The sequence below is a fragment of the Tiliqua scincoides genome, chromosome 2 (genome assembly GCF_035046505.1).
Source record: "Tiliqua scincoides isolate rTilSci1 chromosome 2, rTilSci1.hap2, whole genome shotgun sequence".
Lineage (NCBI taxonomy): Eukaryota > Metazoa > Chordata > Lepidosauria > Squamata > Scincidae > Tiliqua > Tiliqua scincoides.
The window spans coordinates 99,260,842-99,285,452 of NC_089822.1; the positions used below are offsets into that span (position 1 = coordinate 99,260,842).

At 41.2% G+C, this 24,611-nt stretch overlaps 1 protein-coding gene across 1 annotated transcript; it reads left to right on the forward strand.

Annotated features, from left to right (window-relative positions):
- On the forward strand, positions 1-24,502 carry GSR (glutathione-disulfide reductase). Its single transcript, XM_066618076.1, has 13 exons — positions 1-244; positions 1,504-1,530; positions 1,999-2,087; positions 4,440-4,509; positions 6,615-6,762; positions 8,435-8,489; positions 9,422-9,521; positions 13,139-13,225; positions 17,742-17,903; positions 20,299-20,410; positions 21,179-21,310; positions 23,503-23,636; positions 24,143-24,502. Exons 1-13 carry the CDS (start codon positions 35-37, stop codon positions 24,290-24,292), a joined length of 1,476 nt encoding a protein of 491 aa, XP_066474173.1. The 5' UTR covers positions 1-34; the 3' UTR covers positions 24,293-24,502.
- Positions 24,503-24,611: the final 109 nt, after the last annotated feature.

A 24,611-nucleotide genomic window follows, 5' to 3' on the forward strand; every position in this document is an offset into this window, starting at 1 on the left:
GGCCCGGCCTCGCCCGGCGCGGGGAGGAGGCGTGATGCGGTTGGCGCGGCTGGGCTCTTCTTCCGCCACTGCCGGCCTCCTGCGCGCAGCCATGGCTCAGCTCCGCGCTTCTTCCTCGGCCGTCACAGCCTTCGACTACCTGGTGCTGGGGGGCGGCTCGGGCGGGCTAGCCAGTGCCCGGCGCGCCGCGGAGCTCGGAGCTCGGGCTGCCGTGGTCGAGAAGGGGCGGCTCGGGGGCACCTGCGTGAGTCCTCGGCGCGGCGCGGGAGGCTGCGCTCCTGTCCACGCTTACCTCGGAGGAAGCCCCATTGGCAGGAATGGGATTTACTTCTGAGTAGGTGTGCATAGATTGGACTCTGACAGTGCACTCTATGCATGTCTACTCGGGAGTAAGCCCCATTATAGTCAGTGGGCTTTACACCTAGGTAAGTGTGCATGGGATTGCACACTCTAAGTGAGCCACGCGTGTGTGTATATTGTATTTGCAGTGCTTAGACTTAAAGTCAGCATGCACAGGCTTAGGTTATGATATGCATTGCAACCCTTTTTGTGTAGGGCGACAGCATAGTGTGCAAAAGAAAGGGGGGTCTTTATTGTCATCTAGGTTTGTTTTTTTAACATGAAGTATTTAGCAATATTAGAATACTGTCTTCTGCTTCCTGATGTTCCTCCCAAGTTCATGAAAAGAAAAGAAAAAAATGTGCAAGTGTGTGTTTGCGTGGGTGTGAGAGAGAGAGAGGATCCTATTGTAGCGATTTTCAACCTTTTTCTTCCTGATGCGCACTGACAAGGTGCTGAAATTGTTAAGGCACACTGTCAGGTTTTTGACAATTGACTAGGCACACCCTGCTGCCAGTGCAAGTTTGTATCCCCCATTGGCCCTTCTAATAAATGACCTTCCTGCAAATTCCTGTGGCACACCTGTGGACTACTCAAGGCACACCAATGTGCCATGGCACAGTGGTTGAAAATGAACCTAACGAGTACGGGAGATCCAGTATGATTTCAGCTGCCTATATCGCACTCCTCTTCCTCTATCTCCAGTGTAGCAGTGCTTGTAGCATTTTGTTTCAAGAGAGACCAAATATCTTTACACATTTCTTCTCTTGAAAGTGTTTCGTGCCAGGTGCAACACTTCCTCTTGCCACATGGGTTGAGGCATGGGTTGTGGCCTTGTGGCATTGCTCTTCCCTTTGTGATCCCAGCCCACGTGAGCCAAGCCACCCAATGTCAGTAGTTCAGGGTGGGTTTTGAACTTGCTGTAATGTCCCTATGCACTTTATACACTTCCAGTACTTTTTTACACTTTGCCTCATAGAAGCCAATGGCAACAAGATGTCCCTATACACATACCACACCACAGTTTCTGTTATGGTTATTGTGGTAGTGTAATAAATATTTGGTTGAATCAAATAAACTTGATCCTGTTTGTGCATGTTTCCTAAATACTTGCTTATCGTAGAAGTATTGGTGTTTGACACAGTTTGTTGTTTTTTTTTCTAGGTGAATGTTGGATGCGTTCCTAAAAAGGTAAAAAGGCTTTTCTTAAATATGTTGTTACTCTAAATATTTTTGAATGAATTTTTTAGTGAATGTGTTTTATTCTTGATTGGGGAAGTGTAAACTCAGTGGATGCTAAAAGTACAGAAACTACTCAAAATAGATCCTAGGCTTTCTTTATTTGCTTTTTGTGCCCACTGTGCCCATCTGTACATTTGGTAGGTGAAAGAGGCAATAGTACAAGATCATTAAAAATGTGCCTTCCTGCTTGTTTGTCTGTATCCTACTTTGTATTACACAACACAGAACTTAGTGGCATATTGGCGCCACATAGGTAGAATCCCTGGGGCAAAGACCTGCACTGTTCTTCGCATGGTCCATTGGATGCTGCTGCCACCACTGATACAAAGGTTCAGTGGCAAGCCCAGCCACATGGGCCTTGGCTGCCCACTGCTTAATTTTTCATTTGTTTTATGTTTAACCCTGGGTATTTAACAGGTAATGTGGAACACAGCTCTCCATTCTGAATTCATCCACGATCACATGGATTACGGTTTTGAAGTAGGGAATGTGAAGTTTAATTGGCGGTAAGTCTAAGCTTGAAATCTGGAGTAACAGTTGTGTAAGTATGTACATATAATATACTTGCAAGATTTGCGAGGAGATTTGCACCTCCATCTTGGATCTCATGAAATCTTATGAGATTTGGGCACCACCATCTTGGATTTTGTGAAATCCAAGATGGCAGCAGTCTGCTGAGCTGCGATGAAAAGACTGTGGGGGTGTGTGACCAAGCTAAGTTTGGGAACCACTGCATTATGGTGTTATGCAGTGGTTCTCAAACCGTGTGCCATGGCTTAGGGCACTGTGGCACACTCTCAGGGATGGAGTGGGATGTCCCTAGTTGCCCCTCCTACTGGCTTTCCTGGGCGCTGCCATTTTAGATTCTTTGAGATTTGGGGCTCCACCATCTTGGATGTTACCCAGCTGAGTTGGGAAGAAGAAGCTGCAGAGGCGCATGACCTTGGTATGTGTGGGAACCACTGGTGCAGTGGTTAGAGTGTTGCACTTGGACTGTGACCAGGTGAGTTAAGAATGCTGACAATAAAAAGATTTTGTTTACTAAAGGGATGAAGAAAATAAAAGGCAAAAATAAGGCACTTGAGGAATCACAGAAAGATAGTTGGGTAAAAGATGGTGTGGAAGTTAAAAGGCAAGTGAAAAATAGTAGTTTAACATAACCAATTAACTACATTTTCTACCTTAAGTATGGGATTTTGGCCCTTGCATCCATAGCTAGGTGGGTAGATGGTTGATTTCCATCCTGGCATTCAACATCCTGCATGAGGGGACAGAGTAAAGGACTGTGTATGGTTCCTCTTTTTTATAACCTGTGGGCATTAAGCAGGTTTTACTTGTGAGGTTGGATAAAAGATCATCTGAAACCCTTGAATTTCCTGTGGTTGTGAATCAAGTAGGCTTCACTGTCCAGTGTGTTGGCTCAGATTGAGGGCCTTTGTTTACCATTCAGTTGGAGAAGAATGCTATTTTCAACAACAATAATAATAATAACAATAATAGCCATTATTATTATTATCTCTTTGAACTGACATAACAGTCTCTTCAGGATGCTGAAACCCACAGAGTAACCTCCTAGATCAGTGTTTCTCAAAATTTTTAGAGGCCCTAGAGGCTGCTGCCTGATTTATGAATGCCAGGGGGTATGTCTGTAATGGTGATTGGGCAGCACTGCTCAACCTTCCCCAAGAAGCAGCCTGTTTAACCTTTGATGTATGTAACCTTGATGCAGTTTTTAAATGGGATAAACAATTTCAGAGCTGTTTTTGTACCTTTTTTCTTTATGTCTTACAGGATATCACCTCTAGTTACAGAGTTATCTGAGGGAAGTGGGCTGAAATTAATAAAACAAAACAAAGCATGTTAGTTTAAGGGCTGATTAAGTGACAACAATGACTAAGAGGCTCTTTATATTTGTGTGATGGTAAACTGTGTCCTAATTATATAGCTGTTACCTGCAGCAAGCACATAAAATGTAATGTTCTTATAGCCAGTGTGTACATGTCACAACCACTCAGGACTCCCATTATATGTATACATAGATGAATAGGAATGTGCATCTGCCAGTCATGCTTTATGTACTTGTAGGAAATGCTGGTCTAGTTGCAGCAAATATAATTACCACATGTAAATGGCTTTAAACACTAGATTTAGGAGTTGCTTGTGGTTGGGACACATCTTGAAATGGTCTGACTTCCTTGCAGAACATACAGAAGTAGTGTCCCTGTACTTTCCTATTACTGCTTCTGTGTTTATTGTTCGAAACTGTTTGAACAGCAAATGAAGAACTGCCTCCGCTGTGGATTCTGGTTATCATTATGAGTGATAAAGTGGACATGGACTGATGACTTATGGCATGCAGTCAAGTTCTTCTGTGTTTGTCTCACTAAAATGAATAAAAGCATCTTGTGATATCACAGCCATTTTGCCAATGGTAGAAGGAGAACCTCAGAGCCAAAATGCTAATTTTTAATCGGTATGTAAAAAGGCTTAAAAACAAATACAGTGAACCCTCAGTTTACCCCATACCTCGGTTTTCCAGATTTTGGAAACAAAGGATTTTTTTGCTTTGTTTAAAACTAGTCAACTAAAACAAGCAGGCGCAAAACATATAAAACTAAATGCTTTGTGCATGCATTTTTCCACCCAGTGCATTCAAATTTAATGGACTTTTTAACAGTCACTCCTTCCTACCATAAATCAGTTTGAATCAAGGGCATGCTGTCAATAAACTGACTTCAGAAACAGTTTTGCATATCTGATGCATAGGAGTTTAGAAGGAGGGTTGTGGTTTTGAACTGTGGTCTTGCCAGTATGCACATGAAAGAATTTAGTGACATAAAACTCACATTTTATTACAGAGTAATTAAAGAAAAGCGTGATGCTTATGTGAAGCGACTGAATGAGATCTATCAAAATAACTTGAACAAGGTTTGTAAACATTCTTGTTTTGCATCTCAACCAGTCTTAGGTCTGCAAAGCTCCTTCATTCTGCTTTAAGCTATGTGGGTTTCAAGATATGGAAACTGGGATTTTCTGTTGGTTCATCTTCTTACTCACTCCTTTCTTGTGAGTAAGCCTTTTTTGGCACATTGAAATGTTTTGTTTTGGTTCAAGAGTAAATTGTTTTTGTAAATGTTTCTATTAGAAGTCCTCAACTGCTTATAATTTCATGTATTGTTTATAGATGACCAGAAAAGGAACTTATGTATTTCCTGCTCTTGCAGCCAATCCTATGGTTTTCTTTGCCATATCATGTAGCAATGCCAAAGTGGCCTGTGCTGTATGCTGCGTGTGTAGGGGGCAGACTGGGGAGCTTGGGAAAGGCAAGAGAATATATTTTCCCTTACCTCCCTGTAAAGCTCCTGATTGCTGCGGTGTCTCCTTGGACCTGTACCAGCTGTTTAGCTGGCACAAGTCTGAGCAGAGAGAGGGGAAAAGTCAGGAGGTGAGGAAGAGGATAGCATTTGGTGCAAGTTGCCTGTGCTGGGTGCCACCCCCTGATACGCCTCCCACCCACCTTGCAAACTCACCATCATTGGTGGGCCCTCCTCTTCCTGCTGGGCCTCCACAGCCTTTCTAGTGGCCATTTGCAGCATGTTCTGCCACCAGAACACTACGATAGGATTGGGCCATTAGTGTCTTATGCTACAAACATGTTTTGATCATGGTTCTAGACAGATAGATAGGATGGATGGATAAGACCTTTATTGGTATACATAACAAACAAAAACACAACAACAGTAGTGAGTACAAGCCTATAATAAATGATATACAGGTTGAGCCTCATTATTCGCGTGGGTTCCATTCCAAGCACTCGGGTGGATGGCAAAAAACCAACTACAGCAAATCAATTTAAAAAAACAAAATTTCTTTGCTCTGGTGATTTAAAACATCCTTGCTGACCTTTGTGATGTAAGATAAGAGTCATAAAGAAGACCATCAATCAGTCCTCCTCCAAGCACTTCACTCAGCCCCTCCCTTCACCAATGCAAAGCAATCACCTTTTCGTACAACTAATTGTTGTACAAATTGTACTATTTTTCGTACAACTGTTTGCCAACAAAGCAATCGGGGAAGGGTCCCGCTGGAGAGAGAAGGACTGATGGATTGTCAGTCTACTGCCCTCTCTCTCATTAACGAGGCTATTGTTAAAGGACTGTTCAGTTTTTTAAACTGATTTTAAAGGAATGCATTTTTTCCCTTCTCCAGGGATCAGCATATTCCTTCATGTTTGCAAGGGCCATTCCTGTTGAGTCAAATCCGTGTATAAGAAATCCATGTATAAATAGGCTGGACCTGTATTTATTTTTCACATTTTTATACCGCCCTCTAAGGAGCTCAGGGTGGTATACACAGCTGTTCCCCTCCTTTTGTCCTCACAACAACCCTGTGAGGTAGGTGAGGCTGAGAGAAAGTGACTGGCCCAAGGTCACCCAGGAAGCTTCATGGTTGAGGTGGGATTTGAACCTGGATCTTCCAGGTTTACCTCCCAAACCACTACACCACCATGATTTCACCAAGGAATCATTGAAGGAATTGCAGTTTGCTGAGCATGCAAAAAATTCCCTGTTAAGTCCTGCTTCCAGAGTTCAGGAGAGATGGAATAAATGAGTACAGTATCAAATCACTTTTTTAGAAACCTGTCCAGAGGAGTGATATCAAAATATATAGTAGCTTTGGATGTCTAAAAGGTCAAGGCACAATCCTATCCAACTTACCAGCACCAATGCAGCTATGCCAGTGGGGTGTGCACTGCATCCTGTGGTGTAGGATCAGTCACAGAGGCTGACACAAGGTAAGGGAACATTTGTTCTTTTATATCGGGGCTGAATTGCAGTTGCATTAGCACTGGAAAGTTCAATAGGATTGGGTCCTTGGTTATCTAAATATGTCAAACAGTGGAGGAGGGTAAGCAAGATTGGTTTGTTAGGCACAAACACTGTGACTGGAGGGGAACTAGCTGAATTCCTTTTTCTATATAGTATTTGAGACAATGTTTAGACTGACATTTCAAACTAAAATTGATTTCATAGGCTAATGTGGAAAGTATTCATGGCAATGCAAGATTTACATCTGACAGTGAACCAACAGTTGAGGTTGATGGTAAAAAATACACTGCACCACACATCCTGATTGCAACAGGTGGGCGGCCTTCAATCCCTAGTGAAAGTGATATTCCAGGTAAGAGTATTACCAGTGCCTTGTTTGTCCTGAGGTTAAGGAAAGTCAAAATCTGGCTTAGTAGTAAAGGTGTTTGTCTTAGAAATCTTCAAAAGATTCTACATTATATTACTTGTCATAGTATGAAAACAAATGCAGTTGTCCCCTATATTTGTGCTGCTCCTTGCATTATGCAACTCTGTGGTGCCTGCATGGAATTGTTTGTCTCTTTAAAATTGTTCCATCAATTCATATGGCATTTTTTTAGAGAAATTAAAAAAACAAATAGTAGTTCCTCCCCCAAGGTGATTATAGCCTAAGGTTGTGTACAGATGGATATAGTTTTTAGTGGTGGGTCAGCTGCAATGGTGTATATACCCTCTTCTCCCCCTGGTTATACTAACTGGCACAACCAATCATGAAGCCCCTTTCCCTTGAGCTGAGGTAGATAGCTTTGATTGGCTGGCTCTTGTATTCATTAAGTTTTATTTAAAAGCTACTCTTTTGAAAAGGTTTAACAGAGAAGAATAAAGTGCTAAACAAATATTTCAGCAAATGACCAAACAGGTGCTTGAAAAACTAACCAGATATAAAAATGGAGAGCCTGTCCAAAACATAAGGGGAAGAATCACAGTCTGCATTAAATTTGAAGTGAGATTCATGTGCCCTTTGAGGGGCAAAGGTAGGGGAAAACAGATGCACCATGGAAAGGATGCACCATGCCCTTTACAGAAAAGCCACTGTGCATTCCTGTTTCCATGTATGTCTTTATGTAGCTTAAATTTCTATGGTATCGGACTTCAGAGAAGAGAGGAAGGGAGGTGAGGTAATAAGGGATGAATGCAAGTACAGTAAATGCAAATACTCTACTTAGGCTTTGCTAGCTGAAGTTGCCCATTATTCTTACATTCCCTACTTTGACTGCCTTCCAGATTTCTCTGTGTCTTGATGAAGACCCACAATATTACTGCCAGTCTCTGTTTGATATTTATAACAAACTGTTTCCACTCTGGTGTGCACAGAAGGCTTTGGGAAGAAGGCATGGATTTCTCTTGTTTGTGCTGATGTTTGCAGAGCAAACAGAGCAGCAGACTCCTGTTGTGCTCTGGAGAAGCTAAGCAATGAGAGCAAGAGTGCTCAGGGAGAAGTGAACTGCTAAGCGTTCTTCTCTCTGGAGGGAAAGAGGCATTTGTCTTTAGTTTGCTGCCAAATTGATGTGTGGGTGTCTAGTCTCAGGGTGTTCTGGATAGGGATGATAGCTTATCTGTAGTACTATATTCCTATTTTTGGTTAATAAATTATTTTTCCAAATTTCCTGAATGATTTGATTGTGTTCCTTTGACATATAGTACAATATTTGTATTTCTGCTGCCTTTTCTACAGGTAGCTTTACCCTATTGGTATTTGCTATTCTGATCCACACCTAGAAGGTATGCACTGTTCCATACATTATATGGAAATAAACTCAAGTTTTCTTCTTGATGAGGTGCTGCCATCAATCGTGGTTCCTTGACTAGCATCTTTGTATTGTACATGGTTGTATTATACATAGTTTGTTTTAGATTAATCCCAAACATTTAGTGTGTAAAGAGGCCTTGTCTTGGGAAGCAAGAGCTACAAAAGTTGAGTGATACATTAGACCAATTTGATGAATCTTGTCTAAATATTCAGGGCATTGTTTCATATTTTGCAGGAGCCAGCTTGGGAATTACTAGCGATGGGTTCTTTGAACTTGAAGAGTTGCCCAAGTAAGTTGTGATCGGTTTTGGCCATTGTAAGGTCAACTTGTTTTCACTGTGACAGCTTGTAAAGGAGATTATTTTGTGAATAGAGTATGTTGGTTGTAGGTTATTATTCTTTGTATTTATTTACTCTCACACTCACACACAGTTTGAATAGGTATAAAATGCACTGCGATTTCACACTGCTGAAGTGATTCCTCAGGTTGCTAGAGACTGCCATATGACATCTGGTTAACCGTGATGTGTTCATTGAGGATCAACCAATATTAAAAAAAAATGAAAATATCTTTACTATTGCTACTTGAGAGATAATCAAACCAGGATTTGGAATCAGCTGATTTTAATGGAAGGCAGCTAAAGTATGTCTAATGTTCTCACTGAAATGTATGAGATTTACAAGTGCATAGTGGTTGTGCCTAAAGAAACTATCAGGGTAACTTAAACTGTATGTTCATGTAGTGCTGAAACCAGGTGCTTCAAGCAGAGCAGGCTCTTTTACTCAACTTTTTTGAACTGTGTAACTGTATCGATCTTGGGATGCAGTTTGGACTGGCAGGAATTTGGTTTGGCACTGTCCCTGTGTGGCTTATGGCGTATAGATGGGTGTTGGGCACATACTGATTCAGCAGGTGGACACCTGAGAAATAGTCAATGTAGAAGCACAGGTAGTACATTGGAACAAAGCTTTCTTTTCTTTCTGAGACATTGGATTGAATGCTGCTTGCATGCCTTTTCTTATCTCCATAAAAGGGGTAGAGGCTTATTAAATATACTTACTATACTTTTAAAACAAGCTGGAAATTCAGGGAAATGGCCTGAATAGTACCCCCCTGCATTGATTTGAGGTAAGCTGATACCCTTTAAATTCAGTGTAGGCCCCTGAGGTAGGTTTGTGTGTGTGTGTAGTATGCCTTGCAATCCATTATTCTTTTTCTTAGGCGTAGTCTTGTTGTTGGTGCTGGATATATAGCTGTGGAGATAGCTGGCATCCTTTCAGCCCTAGGCTCAAAGACATCCTTACTAATACGTTATAATGAGGTAAGGCAGACTCACTTGCTTTTTTGCTGTTCTAATTGCTATTGGGTATGTTGACCTTTGAGAGATGGTTAGGGCAATACTAGAATTTGAACACACAGACGTATCCACTAGTACTGATTGATCTTGTAAGGTGGAAAGTTGCTGTCACAACCTTTTGCTGCTGGTGTGAGCACTGAGGGCCAAATTGCAGGCGATGTCTGGTGGCTAAGTTTTTTAATCAACAGCAACCAGGTTGGCACCCCTGTGGCCAGGGGGTTGGGTTAAAGCCTGTTCAAGTGTCATGGTCCTGGTCCCAGGGCTACTGATGAAAGAGAAAACTAAGCCCATTGAACCTAATATGCTTTAAATATCATGTGTACTTTAACCCTAAAAGTCACAATTGTGAGAACAGACCTTGTGACTTAGCATGACTGCAGTTGTATGTGTGGATTATTTAGCAAAAGAGGAGACGGAATTGTATATCTGTTTTGTATACAGAGGTTGTATTTGGGCACATCTGATTTAATTCTAAAATTTTGAGTCTCATAGGAGTTTTTTTAGAAACTCCTATGAGTTTTTTTTTGTAGCATCTGGCAAAAAATCTTTAAAATACAGTGGTGCCTCGCAAGACAAAATTAATTCGTTCCACAAGTAGTTTCGTATTGCGAAAATTTCGTCTTGCGAAGCGCGGTTTCCCATGGGAATGCATTGAAATTTAATTAATGCGTTCCTATGGGCAAAAAAGAGCAAAGTCAAATTTGGTTTACAAAGTGTTAAGTGCTCTTTAAAGGCATACATACTGTACAGAGGATTTCAAAAATTTCAAGCACAAAACTTCAACTTTTTAATTTTAAAAATTCGTCTTGCGAAGCATGGCCATAGAAAAATTCATCTTGTGAAGCACGGCCATAGAAAAATTTTTCTTGTGAGTCACCAGAAAAATCGCAAAAACGCTTTCATCTTGCAAGTTTTTTGGTGTGCGAGGCATTCGTCTTGCGAGGCACCACTGTACACTAAAGTTAAAGTTTATTTTTTTGCTACAAGGTGGGACCTTGTCTTTGTTCTGAAACTTCTGAAGGTTGGCATGTATGGGAGCTTTTTTCCTTCCCAAATAGCAGCTGCTGGAGGGGGGGAGGAGTTAAGAATTTTGACCGGGACCATGGCTCAGAGTGGGGGCGGTGTTGTATGTTAAAGGCCCCTCACCATCCTGTGGTCCTAGCCTGGATCAGGGCCCCATGAAGTTGCTATTTGTATTTGGGGAGAAAAAAATGAAAAATGAGATAAACAGGATCAAGTTCGGGCCTGAGTCAAAGGGCAGCCCAATTCTAACCTGCTCTGGATCAGGCAGGTTGAGAGGCCTGCACTGTATCCAGTGCAGGTTAAGAGGTGACTGGAAGGCAACTCGTGATAAGGAGATATTTTCCCCCTTGTCCCAAATGTTTCCAGCCACTCCTATGGGCCTACTCAGAGCTGCACCAGTGAAATCGTGGGTGCACATCCGCAGCCCATGAAAGGCTCTCCAGGCCGGAAGTGGGGGTTAGAGTATAGCCTGCACTGCTGCAGCCAGTCCCAGCCCACCCTCCCTCTGCCCAGAAATGTCCCCTCCCCACTCCCAGAAAGCGCTCTTGTCACCCTCTCCCGCTGCCTGCATCAGTCTGCCTGGGCTTGTGCAAATTTACCCTGTCTGGGCACTGATCCTGTTTCCTTGGGCCAGCGCAGGCCTCTGCACTAGCCCATCCGACTATGGAGGAGGCATGAGTGTGAGAACATAAGAACAGCCTTGCTGGATCAGGCCATAGGCCCATCTAGTCTAGCTTCCTGTATATCACAGCGGCCCACCAAATGCCCCAGGGAGCACACCAGATAACAAGAGACCTGCATCCTGGTGCCCTCCCTTGCATCTGGCATTCTGATACATAGCCCATTCCTAAAATCAGGAGGTTGCATATACCCATCATGGCATGTTCACGGCACTCCTGGGCCAGTGCAGGAAGCCTACTCCTGCCAATCTCTCAGTCTGGATTATACTTTTAATTGGTTAAACTTTCCTACATATAAACTCTAGGTATGTGATGAAAATTGATATCTTAAAAATTATAGGCATATTTTCCAGAAGCTGTAAAGCAGAAAATGTGTTTCAATTTTAGATAACTAAAGTGTTTACCAAAACAAAAAATAAGAAAAACAAGTTGTTACAACATTTAACCATACTTCTGCATCCAAGATGTCAAAGAAAGAAAGATTAAAAAGAGCTTGTATAGCATTGCCTTTTTCCTTCATTCCTTGCAAGCAACAGTAGTCTTGTGGAGGCTTAATAAAACAAATTCAGAAATGTAATGCCTTGCTACATTCCATCGAGTCACTCTATAAAGAACCAGAACTGCCCATTTCTCCCACTCCAAATGCCTTAACAGTTGTACTTATTGTGTGGCTCACTTTTAAGAAAAGGTAGACCCCTCTCTATCCTTCCTTTTTCTCTTATGCAACTCACTGGACTCTCCTGAGCTTCAAGTGAGATCCTGGTCTTGCTAGCAAGTTGCACAAATGTTATCATTGTCCTGCTTATTCACAAGTTTTCCAGGGCCCATCCTATATGAGATGTTGTCTCTCCTAGTGCCTTCAGCCCTGTCCATTGAACCTTCCAGCTGCCTGCCTGCCTGCCCAGACAATTGGTACTGCCTTATCAGCAACACTCCCTAGCCAGAGGACAATTCGCCTGTTCAGCAAGCTGCTGCATTCCTCTGATGTCAGCCCTGCTGAAAGAGAAGAGCAATGAGGCTTAACTTTCAGGATAAATTGGGGGGAAGACTTGGGCAATGCCAGATAAGTTTGGGATACATGTTTTAATTGATATGAGGTTGATCTGATATTGCAGACTGACACATTTCTGGTCAGAGTGACCTATGCCATGATTTCAAATGCAGCATCTGGTAAGGTATTTTTCCTTTAAGCCAAAGAGGAAAAATGTGCTAAAGATTCCTTTTTTTGGAGAGCCATGTGTGAAAATGCAGAATGCAGTCCATAGTTTGCTTAGCAGAGTGCAGTAGAAAAGGGGTGGGGGGACTATTTGTTATGTGTTTAGGGCTTTGAGTGTTATGTTGCTTCACATACATAATCTCAATAGTCCATATAACACCTTGTGAAAAAGGTTAGCATCACTAACCGCATACTGCTGCCTGGAATGAGGAATGGGAATCTGAAGATCACATTGGTGGTTTAGTGAGTGAGCATGACTATGCTAGAGGCATGTCTTGAATGGGGAACTTAAGGTTTACAGAACAGTGTCATCCTAGGCATGTCTAAGTCCCGTTCTGTATAATGACACTTAGGGCCCAATCCTATCCAACCTTCCAGTGCTGATTCAGCCATGCCAGTAGGACATGTGCTGCATCCTGCAGTAGGAGGGTGGAGTCATGGAGTGCATCTCAAGGTAACATTTGTTGTCTTACCTTGGAACTGCATTGTGGCTGCATCAGTGCTGGAAAGTTGGAAAGGATTGTTCTTACTCTCAGATAAGAGTACATAGGATTGTCGCTTTAGTTAGTCTCCTACACCTGCTCTGATAAGTGATGGGATGTGAGAAGATACTGCTTAAGCAAAGGTGACTGTGTAACCTGACTGAATGCTTTTCCTTACAGGTACTGAGGAATTTTGATTCAATGATCAGTTCAAACTGCACACAGGAGTTGGAGCATGGTGGTGTAGATGTCTGGAAATATTCACTGGTATTGTCTGTTTTCCACTTATTTTTACCTACATGCATAACTAATAATTCTGAATGTAATATACACATAATCTTTTGTTCCCTTTTTACTGGTGCTGAATAGTTCGAGTTTATTTTATTCAAGTGATTTATACTCCTTCTTTCTCTTTGAATAATCAAAGTGCTCAAGGCAGCATATGGTATAGTTGAAAAACAGCAAAGTGCAAAAGAAAGTGCAGTAATAGTAAAATAATCATAGTGAACATAGCAATAAAAGGCATTAAAACACAATATGGAATATAAGCAAAAAACCCAAAAGCAGCTAAAAAGAGAAGACCAGGTGGAAAAGTCTGAAGCCCCTATTGGAAGGCTAAAAGGAAGAGGGTAGTTGTATTGGGAGGAAACTTCACAACAAAGATGCACCACAGAGAAGGCCTTTCTCCTCATTGCTGTCAATCTGGTTTCTGCCATAGGCGGAAAGCCCATGCAGCAAGACCTACTCTGTTGACCTTAGGGGATGGGTTGATTTGTGTAGGAGAAAGCAGTTCCTTGGATATCCTAGTCTTGAGCTGCACAGGGCCTTAAAGGTGAAAACCAGCAAATTAGAGCTGGAAACAGATGGCAGTGTAGCCCTGAAGACTACATGGGTCACGACATTCTGCACTAACTATGATTTTTGAACAGTCCTCAGTAAAAGCCCAATGTAGAGTGTTTAGCAGTAGTCACTTCTCAACATCACCAAGGCATGGGCCATTGTGGCCAGGACCAATTCAGGTATGGCCACAAGTGGTACAGCAGCTAAAACTGGGCAAAGGCCTCCCGGCCACTGTTGTCACCTGGTTATCCAGGACCAACAGATGATCTCTCAAGCTGCGGAAGTGCAACCCCATTCAGAACAATTCCAATATCTGCATGGATTTCTGAACCGAGAGTACCTCCGTTTTGTTTGGATTTAATCTCAGCTTGTTAGCCCACATCTGGATCCTTTCTGCTTCCAGATCGCGCTCCAGGGTTTCAACTACTTTCCCAGCATTAGATGACAAAGAAAGGTAGAGTGATGTCATCTGCACATCCAACTCAACCCCTCAGATGACCTTTTCCAGTGATTTCATATTGATATTAAATAACATTGGGAACAAGGTGCCAATGAGGTGCCAAACAGGAGTTCTCCAATAACACCTGGGAGTAAGGAAGGACCAGAACAACTACAAAACAGTGCCCCACAGGTGCAGCCTAGTCAAATATCCCAGGAACATAGTCAATAATGTTGAATGCCACAAAGAAGACCCAGCAGGACCAAGAGGGATGTGTCAAGTACCTGGTTGGATCGTTGACCAGAGCAGTTTCAGTCTCAAAGGCTGAAACTGGACTGAAAAGGATTCATATTCTTTTTCATTCAGAACCATCTATAGCAGTTTACATCATCCCCTTGCCTAGAAAACAGGAGGTTGACTTGTAATTCCTCAACACAGTGGAATCCAGGGAAGGTTTTTCAGGAGTGAGGATTCCACAGCCCAGGGATGGGAGCTCGAGTCAACTCAAGTCACAAAGTTGCAAAAACACACATTTTTTGCTGACTCATGCATACTCAAGTCACTTACTTCAATGACACTGGCATTGGCTTGTGTCTCAGGCCACTGACTCAGCACTTGGTTCCCATGACTCTGTGTCTGGGTGTGCTTGCTTACTTTTTTCATGGCACAAAAGACCTTGTGAGGCCATTATTCAGACCTGGTGAGCAGCAGGGAAGTTCCAGCCAGGAGGTAGGGAAGGGTTAATGCTTTGGTTTTGCGTTTAGCAGGGAAGGTAGTAGTGGGCTCTGTTATCCATCTCTGAAGGAACCAATGATCATTGGATGAAGAATGGAGGGTCTGATTTTTTCCTTTAGATAAGGTAGGGCAGTAGGAGGAGCCCAAGGGGGTTCTTGCCTTAGAATTGACTGGAGAAGCCCAGGGAGGGGAGGCGGTTTGCAGCAATCACGCTTTCCAACCATGTGGCTCCTGTGCACTCCATTGTTACTTGGGAAGAAGAAACCTCATTGAATAACTGGTGCAAATGGGACTACTTCTGAGTAGAGCTGACTCATACTGATAAGCTTCCCAGCTACTGCACATGACCCTCCTCCCTCTTGCTGCTTCTGTCTGCACTCTTAAGCAGTCCATCCCACCACCCTGCCTTATTTACAGATGGAATGGGAACAGCAGACTCGTGATTCGAGTCTTTGAGTCACAAAAACACTCTGGAGACTTGTGACTTAACTAGTGTCAAGCCGCGTTGGACTTGCCCCTCCCTGCCACAGCCTGTTTTCATACTATTGGCAATATCCCCTCCATCACAGAGATACGTTAAACCATTTCTGTCTAATGTTGCATATTCACAACTGGAATCAAGTGTGTACACCTGTGGGCAGGACAGAAATTGGTTAATAACTCTCTCTATCCACTCTGTGAGCCCTTTGGGTATATCTGATAACTTGAGTTGTTCAAGGGTCAAATGGTCAGGAAGATGACCTTGCACTCTCAAGGATCTGTTCATATCTTCAGTCTGTACAAGACAGAAAAAATGCCAAATAACAGGACTAACTGGTTCTGTGGGAACATCAATGTGGAGTCTAAATTATGGCGGATGTGAGCAATTTTATCTGCAGTGTTACTAGTCTGGTGTGGAAGCAGGATGGAATCTATTGATCAATTTATGATTTCTGTAAACATGAATATTTACCAGTAACTTAAATCAGGCCCATTCATATTCCCTGTTAAGCTAAACTACAATGGTATGAATATTCTATAGCGTGATTCCCAAACCTTTTAGCACCAGGACCCATTTTTTTAAAATGACACACTATTGAGACCCATGGAGCTTTATGAGCCTAGAAAAGTTTCACTTTAACAGCCCGTTTTTATCCTTTTGGTGGTGGTGGTGGTGGGGAAACAAAGCTTTCTGGAGCATTTGTTGAGCTCCGCAGTCATCCGATCAGGAACATCTTGGTGGAGTTGCATTCCTCTCAGCCTGTCCTTCGAAGTGGACTGAGGCACATTTACCTATTCCTGAGTAAACACACACGGGGCTCTGTTTCACTTTCCATAGGGCTCAATATATTTAGTATGTCAGTTTCATGACCCACCAACAATTGGGTCATGACCCACTGGTGGCTCTCAGCCCACAATTTGGGAAACACTTGTGACGTTCCAATAAAACCACCTGTATTTTCTTTAGAAAGCAGGTTTTCAGTTATTCCCAAATCTATGTTTGTTTGCAGAAATGCAATCTGCTGAAAGCTTAGACCCAAAAGAAGGAACAGGATACAAGGAGCAGCTTTAACCTAAAACTCTGTAATCTGACTGGCAATAGTCTCCACGTCTTTCCCAGCCCTGCCAACCTGGCAACATAGGAGAGGCCACTTGGCATCTTCTGCATGCAAAAGTCTCTTCTACTACTGATCTATAGCTTCACCCACAGGATCACCAAGTCTCAATCAATCTTCTTCCAGAGTCGTAAAACCACTGGATCTCTCTACTGCTATGAAAGGATTTTTGAGAAACAAAATTTCAGTATGAAGAAACCTGGACATTCTTGAGGGTGATGACTAACATGCTAAAACTAAATCCAGACAAAACAGGTTCTCTTGATCTTGAAATCTGGACTTGACTAGCGAAAACACTCTATGGGGCTGCCATTGAAGACTGTTTGGAAAGTGCAACTAGTGCAGAACGCAGCAGCCTGGATGGTCACTGATGCTCAGCAGTTCGACTGGCACTGGCTGGCTGCCTGCCTGTTTCTTTACACAATTCAGGATGCTGATTTTGAGCTTTTAAAGCCCTTTATAGGTTAGGACCCAGGGTGTTTGAGGGACAGGCTTCTTTCATACATTCTGGCCTGCCCCAAAGTCACTTGAGGGGCTACTCCGGTGCATTCCATCCCTAATGAATGTTTGGGGGGGCAGTGTCAAGAATCCGAGTTTTCTTGCTGGTAGACCTCCAATTATGGAATTCCTTCTGTTCTGATTTGAGAGTAGTGACCTCCCTGGGGGATGTGAAAACCTTCCTTTCCCGCTTAATTTTTTGATGCAATGTTGAATTGGACCAGGCTGCTGTATTGTTTTCAGTTACTGATGATTTTATGTCACTGTTTGATTTTGGCTTTACAATGCTGTTTTATATTTATGCTGTTTTTGATTGCTGTTATCGTGGTCATCACTGTTCTGTACAGTGCTTTTATATTGTTTGTGCTGTGCTTTTTCTGTGTTTTTACCTCTTGGATGGTCTACATGGCTAATTAGATGTTTTATATTTTATTGTATGTATTCTTTCTTTATAAGCCACCTTGAGCTTCCTTTTTGGTGGGAGAAAGGCAGGGCAAAAATGGCCTAATTATATATTTCCAAGTAACCCTTGCTCCTTCCATCTGCTAACTTTTTAATGTAAAAAAAAAAAATCATGGTATGAGTCTTATAAACCACTTTAATCTAAGTTCATCTTAATGGCTAGTGTGTTGTAGAGTTTACTTATCAGTGTTCAATCATCTCTGTTTTCCTACAGGTCAAATCAGTCACAAAGTCACCTTCTGGATTGCTGTCAATAACGGTAATATCATCTCCTCCAAATCGGAAACCCACCACTAACACTATTGAGGATGTAGATTGTCTATTATGGGCCATTGGGAGAGAACCCAACACAGAGGAACTAAATCTTGACCGAGTGGTGAGCAGGAATGATTTTATTTAACACAATATGGATGTTGACACACTACATATATTCTTAGTGTAATCTAATCAATCGATTGGTTAGATTAAGTCATCTTAAAACAGCGGTTCCCAAACTTAACTCCGTCGTGATGCTCTCCATGCTGCAAGTGCAGCACTCGAACCTGGAAGTAAATGGTGATGATGCATGATGTGGTGATGTCATCACCAGTTATTTCTGGGTTGGAGACCACAGAGTGACCCTACAAACAGTGGTAAGAGGCTCAGGGCTGACTGGCTGGCTTTTTCAAATGCATTAAAATAGCATGAAGGAGCTTTGCTTGCCAAACTGAGCCACTTACCACTGTTTGTAGGTTGCTCTGTGGTCTTGCGGCTATGTGGTAGCAGATTTTTTAAATAAAATATATTTAAGTAGGAGCTGAATTGAAAACAAGTCCTAAATACCAAGTTGATTTCCTAGAGAAATGTTTTTCCTTCATAATACCTACAGTACAAGAGACCAGGTTCAGTTCAGTTGCTATAAATTTAGTGTGCCTGGGGCCAAATTATCAATGATAGGAGTACAGTGAATGTGTAGTTACAGGTCTAAGTTTACTCATGTGTAGCAATCATGTGGGACTGTGACTTGGGTCATGATCATGCTGCAGACATACATGGTATTTCATTCTACCTTTGTGCTGTTTATCTACTGAAAATTATTTCTACCAAGTTGCTTATTAGTTCTAAAAATGCAGTTGTAGCAAAAGCAAGCATACCTATTCAGCTTGCTCTATGAAGATATGTTCCACAACTTGTAACCAGCTCTTATTTTTAATATTTTGTCTTCTTGTATCTTTATTGATGTTCCTGACTGTTGTTAAGAGATCTTTATTAGTAATACACAAATGTGTTACAAGAAATCCTCACTTTCTTATTTCTAAAACACATTTTACTACAAGTACTTGTGAACAGCCACAATGCCTTAAGAGGCATTCCCTTTTAAGGAGGGAATGCTTATCCTAAACAATGATTGCAATGTGCATGCATCATCTGAAAAATAGGGTTGTATCCCAAATTTAGTTAATCATGATTCAACTCATAGAAAATTTGCTTTTTTACTTCAGAACAATGATTTTATTTATGTAGATTTAATAGGCTGATTAGTGTACTAAGACGTGATTGGATTACTGCCCTAATAAACTGAGCTCTGAATCCACTTGTATCAGTTTAGATGTTGCTGCAGCCATGAATTCATTAGGTAGTCTTAGACAAACCACTGTGTCTCAGTCCCTACCCCAAATAACATTGGGTTGCATCGCAAGTATGTGCTTTATCAACCAAAGAGTCTCTGTTTGTGCAGTGTGGGGAGGGGTGATATTTTGCATCATTCTTCTGCACTCCTCTGATTATTTTCTGCTGAGATCCCACCAACACTTTGCAGTTTTTTTTCTGGCCAAGATCGGGAGCTTTAGGGTAGGAAGGGTAGTGAAAATTGCATCGCCCCCCCCACACACACAAATGGAGCGTCTTTCATAAGCAGAAGAAGCCCTTAAGATAAAAAAAATGAAAATAACCACAGTCCTATCAGTATGTAATGAACAACTAAGGTTCAGATAAAATGCAGTATAAAAATGAACAACAATTCACTAAAACAATGTAATAATAAAAATGAAAACAAGATTATTTGTTGCACCAAATCAGTCTGAGGGAGCGGTGTAGAGGGCCCTTTGTTAAATTCTGGAGCAGTTTGAGTAATACATCATCAGTTGCTGAAGACCACTTGGTCCAAATGCATCTGGCACAGATGTATATTGGCAGAGAACTGCTCATTTAGATAATGTATAACCTGAATTTGTATGATGGTTGATCAGTGTAATGATTATTTCAGGGCATTTTGAAAGTATCTGTCCCAGAGGTAATGGTTGTGCTGTTGTCTGGTGTAATGTGCATTTTATGCCCAGCTGAAATTTGTGTTAATGTTTTTGTTCACTTTTACAATACACTTTCTACCTGGATCTTGGTTGTTTGTACTTAAGATACAACCCACTGTCCTAACCACTGTTGGATGAAGAGTGATTGAGATAATATACTGTATGTGAAGTGTCTAAATTCTGGAAAATTTCTTTATACATGTCAATACAAAAAATATTCTATAAAGCTATTGCTGATAGGTGTACAGCTCACTGACAACTCTCCTGAAGTTGTTCTCTGTCTGTCTTGTATGTGTTCCTCACTGAGACCATGGGGGGAGAGAGGAAGAGTGATTCCTGTCTTAACTCATTTTAATTCAGTTGTTCTGAAATGATAGAGATTAAATGTATAGTCCAGATATCAAAGATTCTTCAACACTATTAGTCTTGGACATTCTTTCCCAAGATGTCAGCCTTTACTTGATCTTTCCTTCCAATTGTCAGGATGTTAAAGTAGACACTCAAGGCCATGTTATTGTTGATTCATTCCAAAACACAACCAAGAAGGGAATTTATGCTGTTGGAGATGTATGTGGAAAAGCACTTCTTACACCAGGTATGTTGGTGTTTTTTTAAAAAAAAGTGTTGTATACTTTTGTGTCTGAATTGGTGTGTTTTAAAAATAAATGGAATAGGAAGGACATGGGAATAGTCTTAGAGGACATGGGAATAGTGAGGCTATAACCCAAGTATTTTTTGTTTTTGTTTTTTCTCTTCACCAGCTTTCTGTATGCTTTATAGACTGCTACAGCAAATTCAGTTGAAAGCATCAATACTGAGGTCTTAGGGGGGAGGATAAAGGTCACATTGTCATTGATGCTTTCCAAAACACCAACAGGAAATTGACTTCATTTATATACTGCTTTTTAACAACAACAACAAAATTCAAAGCCAACAAATGAAATTGCTTGAAAGGCCACAATATTGTGGTTTTGTTGGAATGTGTATTGGGCCTTCTTTTTCTTGTGTGTATCTAAGCAAACAGTTTCTATTTTTCAGCATCACCATGTGAAATATATTGTTTTGTGATGTTATGTGTTGTGTTGTACTCCCCCCCCCATTCAAACTTTTTTAAGGGTAGGTTATTCATCTCTTCATACTGCTAAAATACTTTGGGTGGAGCTTTCCCAGGACTACTTTGATCAAGTCATAATTTACCCTAGCTATTGGGGAGTTGGAGGAAATAGTTGATCAAAATAAGCAGCTGCATAGCAACATGTATGCCAGTGTGCTCTTGCTCTGTAGTATAGTCAGTTGATTCTCTGCAGGACACAGAATTTATCATTGCTGTAACAGGTAATGTGTCCACATTTTGTTCTTGTAGTCGCAATAGCGGCTGGAAGGAAATTGGCACACAGGCTTTTTGAAGGCAAAGAAGATTCTAAACTTGATTACACCAACATTCCTACTGTGGTCTTTAGTCATCCACCTGTTGGAACAGTGGGACTAACGGAAGGTAGGATCTTTCACCTCTTTGTTGCTATCTGGTTAAGTGAACCAAAGATAAAATACCAATGTAAGAAAATTCTGAAAGTTAGTGACATGACAAACATTGTCACAAAGCCTTGTATCCATTGCCATAGGGCACTACTCAAGTGGCTTGGCGAGAATGTCCTTTGAACCTTCATGAATTTGCTGTATTATAATGCTAACTATGGTTTAGGGAGCACACGTTTCACTTTTACCCCTGCTTTCTTTGCGTATTTTTTAATTATTTAATTTTTTTAAATTAACACACACAAACATACAACTTCAATTGTTAATTAATATTAAAACAAAATAATCCAATTACCAAAATTATCAGCTATTTCAACTCCAATCTAATTTTCCAATTTAATTACACTTTTTTCTTTGACATAATAACCACATATAAAATAATTCTTCCACATGTTTACATTTCCAGCTATATTTTTTAATACATTCTAATTCATATTTATCAATTTCATACATATTCTTTTTTTCTTCAAATAAATTTGGACCATTGTTATTAGCTGAATAAATCCTTCAATTTTCTTTACCCCTCAGGATTCTTTTTCTTTCTTTCCATTTTTTCTCCATAACAGAATCTGATAAATCCACACTTTCTTATATAGGGTGTGCTCATTCTTCCAGTTAACAGGGATATATTTTTTCCTTCTTGTTCCAACAAATTTTGTGATTTGTGCACTCCTGTTACTCTGTCCATCTTACCTTTCTTAATCTCCATCAGCACCTCTTCATCCTGTTGATTTTCCTCCTTGTCCGTTTTTTCACTCCCTTGTTTATCTTCTGCTTGTTTCTTCACATCTTTCAATTGTTCCTTACAGCCATCTATCTGTTCGGAAAGAGTCTCCAGACTGGCTTGAATCTGCGAGGACCAATTCAGCTGTTGTAGCTCCATAACAAGCAATCTCTCTGTATTAATCAAGATTTTCTGTATCCACATTTCTGGAACAGAATCCATTTTGCAATTTCTCTCTAGTCCACTAGATGTCCACAACATATTATTCTCACTATTCTCCTCACTTCCACTTCCAGAGTCATTACTACTCTGCCATCCACATTCCTTACATACCTCTTGCAGATAACAGTCCAGTGCGGTTAACGGAGAGAAAAACAAAATGAAAGAAAACAGTCTCACCATCTCTGGTGCAGAGAAAACAAAGCTCTTAAAAGTCTAATGAGAATTATATCCAATTATGTCCAAGAATAATTCTGGATTTTCATTCACACCCAAGTTATAGTTGTAATTATAATTCACCACCAATTTATTCCACGACAGAGAAAAAGAGCACTTTCAACCTCCTTTAAAAAGTCTCAACAAGAGACTCCAATATATCCAGGGCTTTTAGCCAAATCAGTCAATCAGAGCTGGGGACAATATTAACACTTGCTTATCTTAAATTTCCAGCTTAAACTTTACACTTCATGCTTTTTTTCCCCTCCATATGGCATCTCAGCATGGAGCCAGCAGCTTGATTGCAGATCACTGCACCTCCCCCAATACTGTCACAAACTTAGATTCCTCTGAGAAGAAAGCCCCCCCCCCCCCGGTCGGGCTTTCAGTTTCCCAGATACCTGCACCGATGAAGATCTTGTCTCTCCTAACAAAGATCTTCAGGTTCTCTTCAGACCTGCAGTATTTGGGGGAAAACAAACTCTCCCAGGAGCTCCTGGGGACATGTCTGTTCGACCACTGTTGGCTCCTCCTCCTCTCCTTTCTTTTCGTATTGTTGAGGTTATGTGTAAGCACTCAGCATTGAAAGCCCCTGGCCTTCATCATGTAATCCAGCAATATAGTGCTTTGGGTTCTTTTTTTTTCTTCAGAAATCAGAATGAATACACTGGAGCAAAGTCTTCCATGTTTAGAGTTTAAGGGTGTAAATTTTGAAGCCAACATCTATAACATGTCTGCTTGAATATGTGCCCAATGCCTTGAAATACTTTAGTAGAGCCTAATAGTTGTTTTGAATGTCATATACTTTGCTGAAGATTTCAACAGTCAGTCTTTATGTCAGCTCCAGGGGTCATGCTCAGTGATGCTGTAGATTCCAGCAGCCTAAGTAGTTATTGTAAAAATAAACAGCAAGAATTGCCTTTAAGCATAAAAGACTTGTTTCTCAGTCACCTGTACTTAAAAGTTTATCTTGGAATCTTAATGTGTTTCAGCGGAAGCTATAGCTACATATGGGAAAGAGAATGTGAAAACCTATATGACTTCCTTTATCCCAATGTACTATGCCATGACTAAAAGGAAAACTAAGTGTCTAATGAAACTGGTCTGTGCTAATAAAGAGGAACAGGTGAGTAAAGCACTATTCAGCAGCACTGCTGCTCAAAATAGGGAAAATTGTTTACAAATGTAACAGGCATTGCTATTCTATCATGCAGCATTTTTGAAAATATGCTCTGAAACCCTTTCAGGAACTTGACTAGCACACCATACATTGCAGCCATCTGCTCGGTGCTGTGCCACTGTGATCTGCTAATGTGCCAGTATTACTCCCCAAGACTCCATTTAGGAGTGTAAAGGGCTCTGAAGGTCTGCTGCTATAATACATCTAACATGCTAAGTATTGGACTTCTTTCAAGCTGGCTATATAGGAGCACTAGTTTCAGACCCACGTACATAGCATGTCTATTTTTCCCTAGTATGGAACACCAGAAATTACTTAGCCCAGACCCCCTTCTGTAGTAGTTTGCAGAAAGTTGCTGCTCTAGTTTATGAGTTTGAGGTGTGTAAGTATCAGTGTTTTGTATGATGTTTGAAGACCTGTGTTTGATATGATTATGGTTCTTGTGTTTTAAGGTGGTAGGACTACATATGCAAGGGTTAGGATGTGATGAAATGCTCCAAGGCTTCGCAGTGGCTGTCAAAATGGGAGCGACGAAAGCAGACTTTGATCGGACTGTGGCTATTCATCCAACTTCTTCAGAAGAACTGGTTACACTCCGTTAAGCCTCAGCTATTTACAGCTGTTTTGTGGACTAACTTTACAGAATCATGTTTTTCTTGTGATAAGATTTAAATTGTACTGCTTTTATTTCTACTCTGATGAAAATCCTGAGTTACCCACAAACAAGCACTGAAAAAAGTACTAGAACCAAAAGCAATAAGGCATGGGAAAGCTACATGATTGACTCTAGAAAATAAAGTGGTTTTAAATCAGTGGCTTTTACTAAGTTCATTTACTTGAACAGGGCTGAGGAGATGGTGAAAGCCAGGTAGAACCAGAGGGCACTTAATAGGTCTGCATTTTTTCTAAATAAGCTGTTCT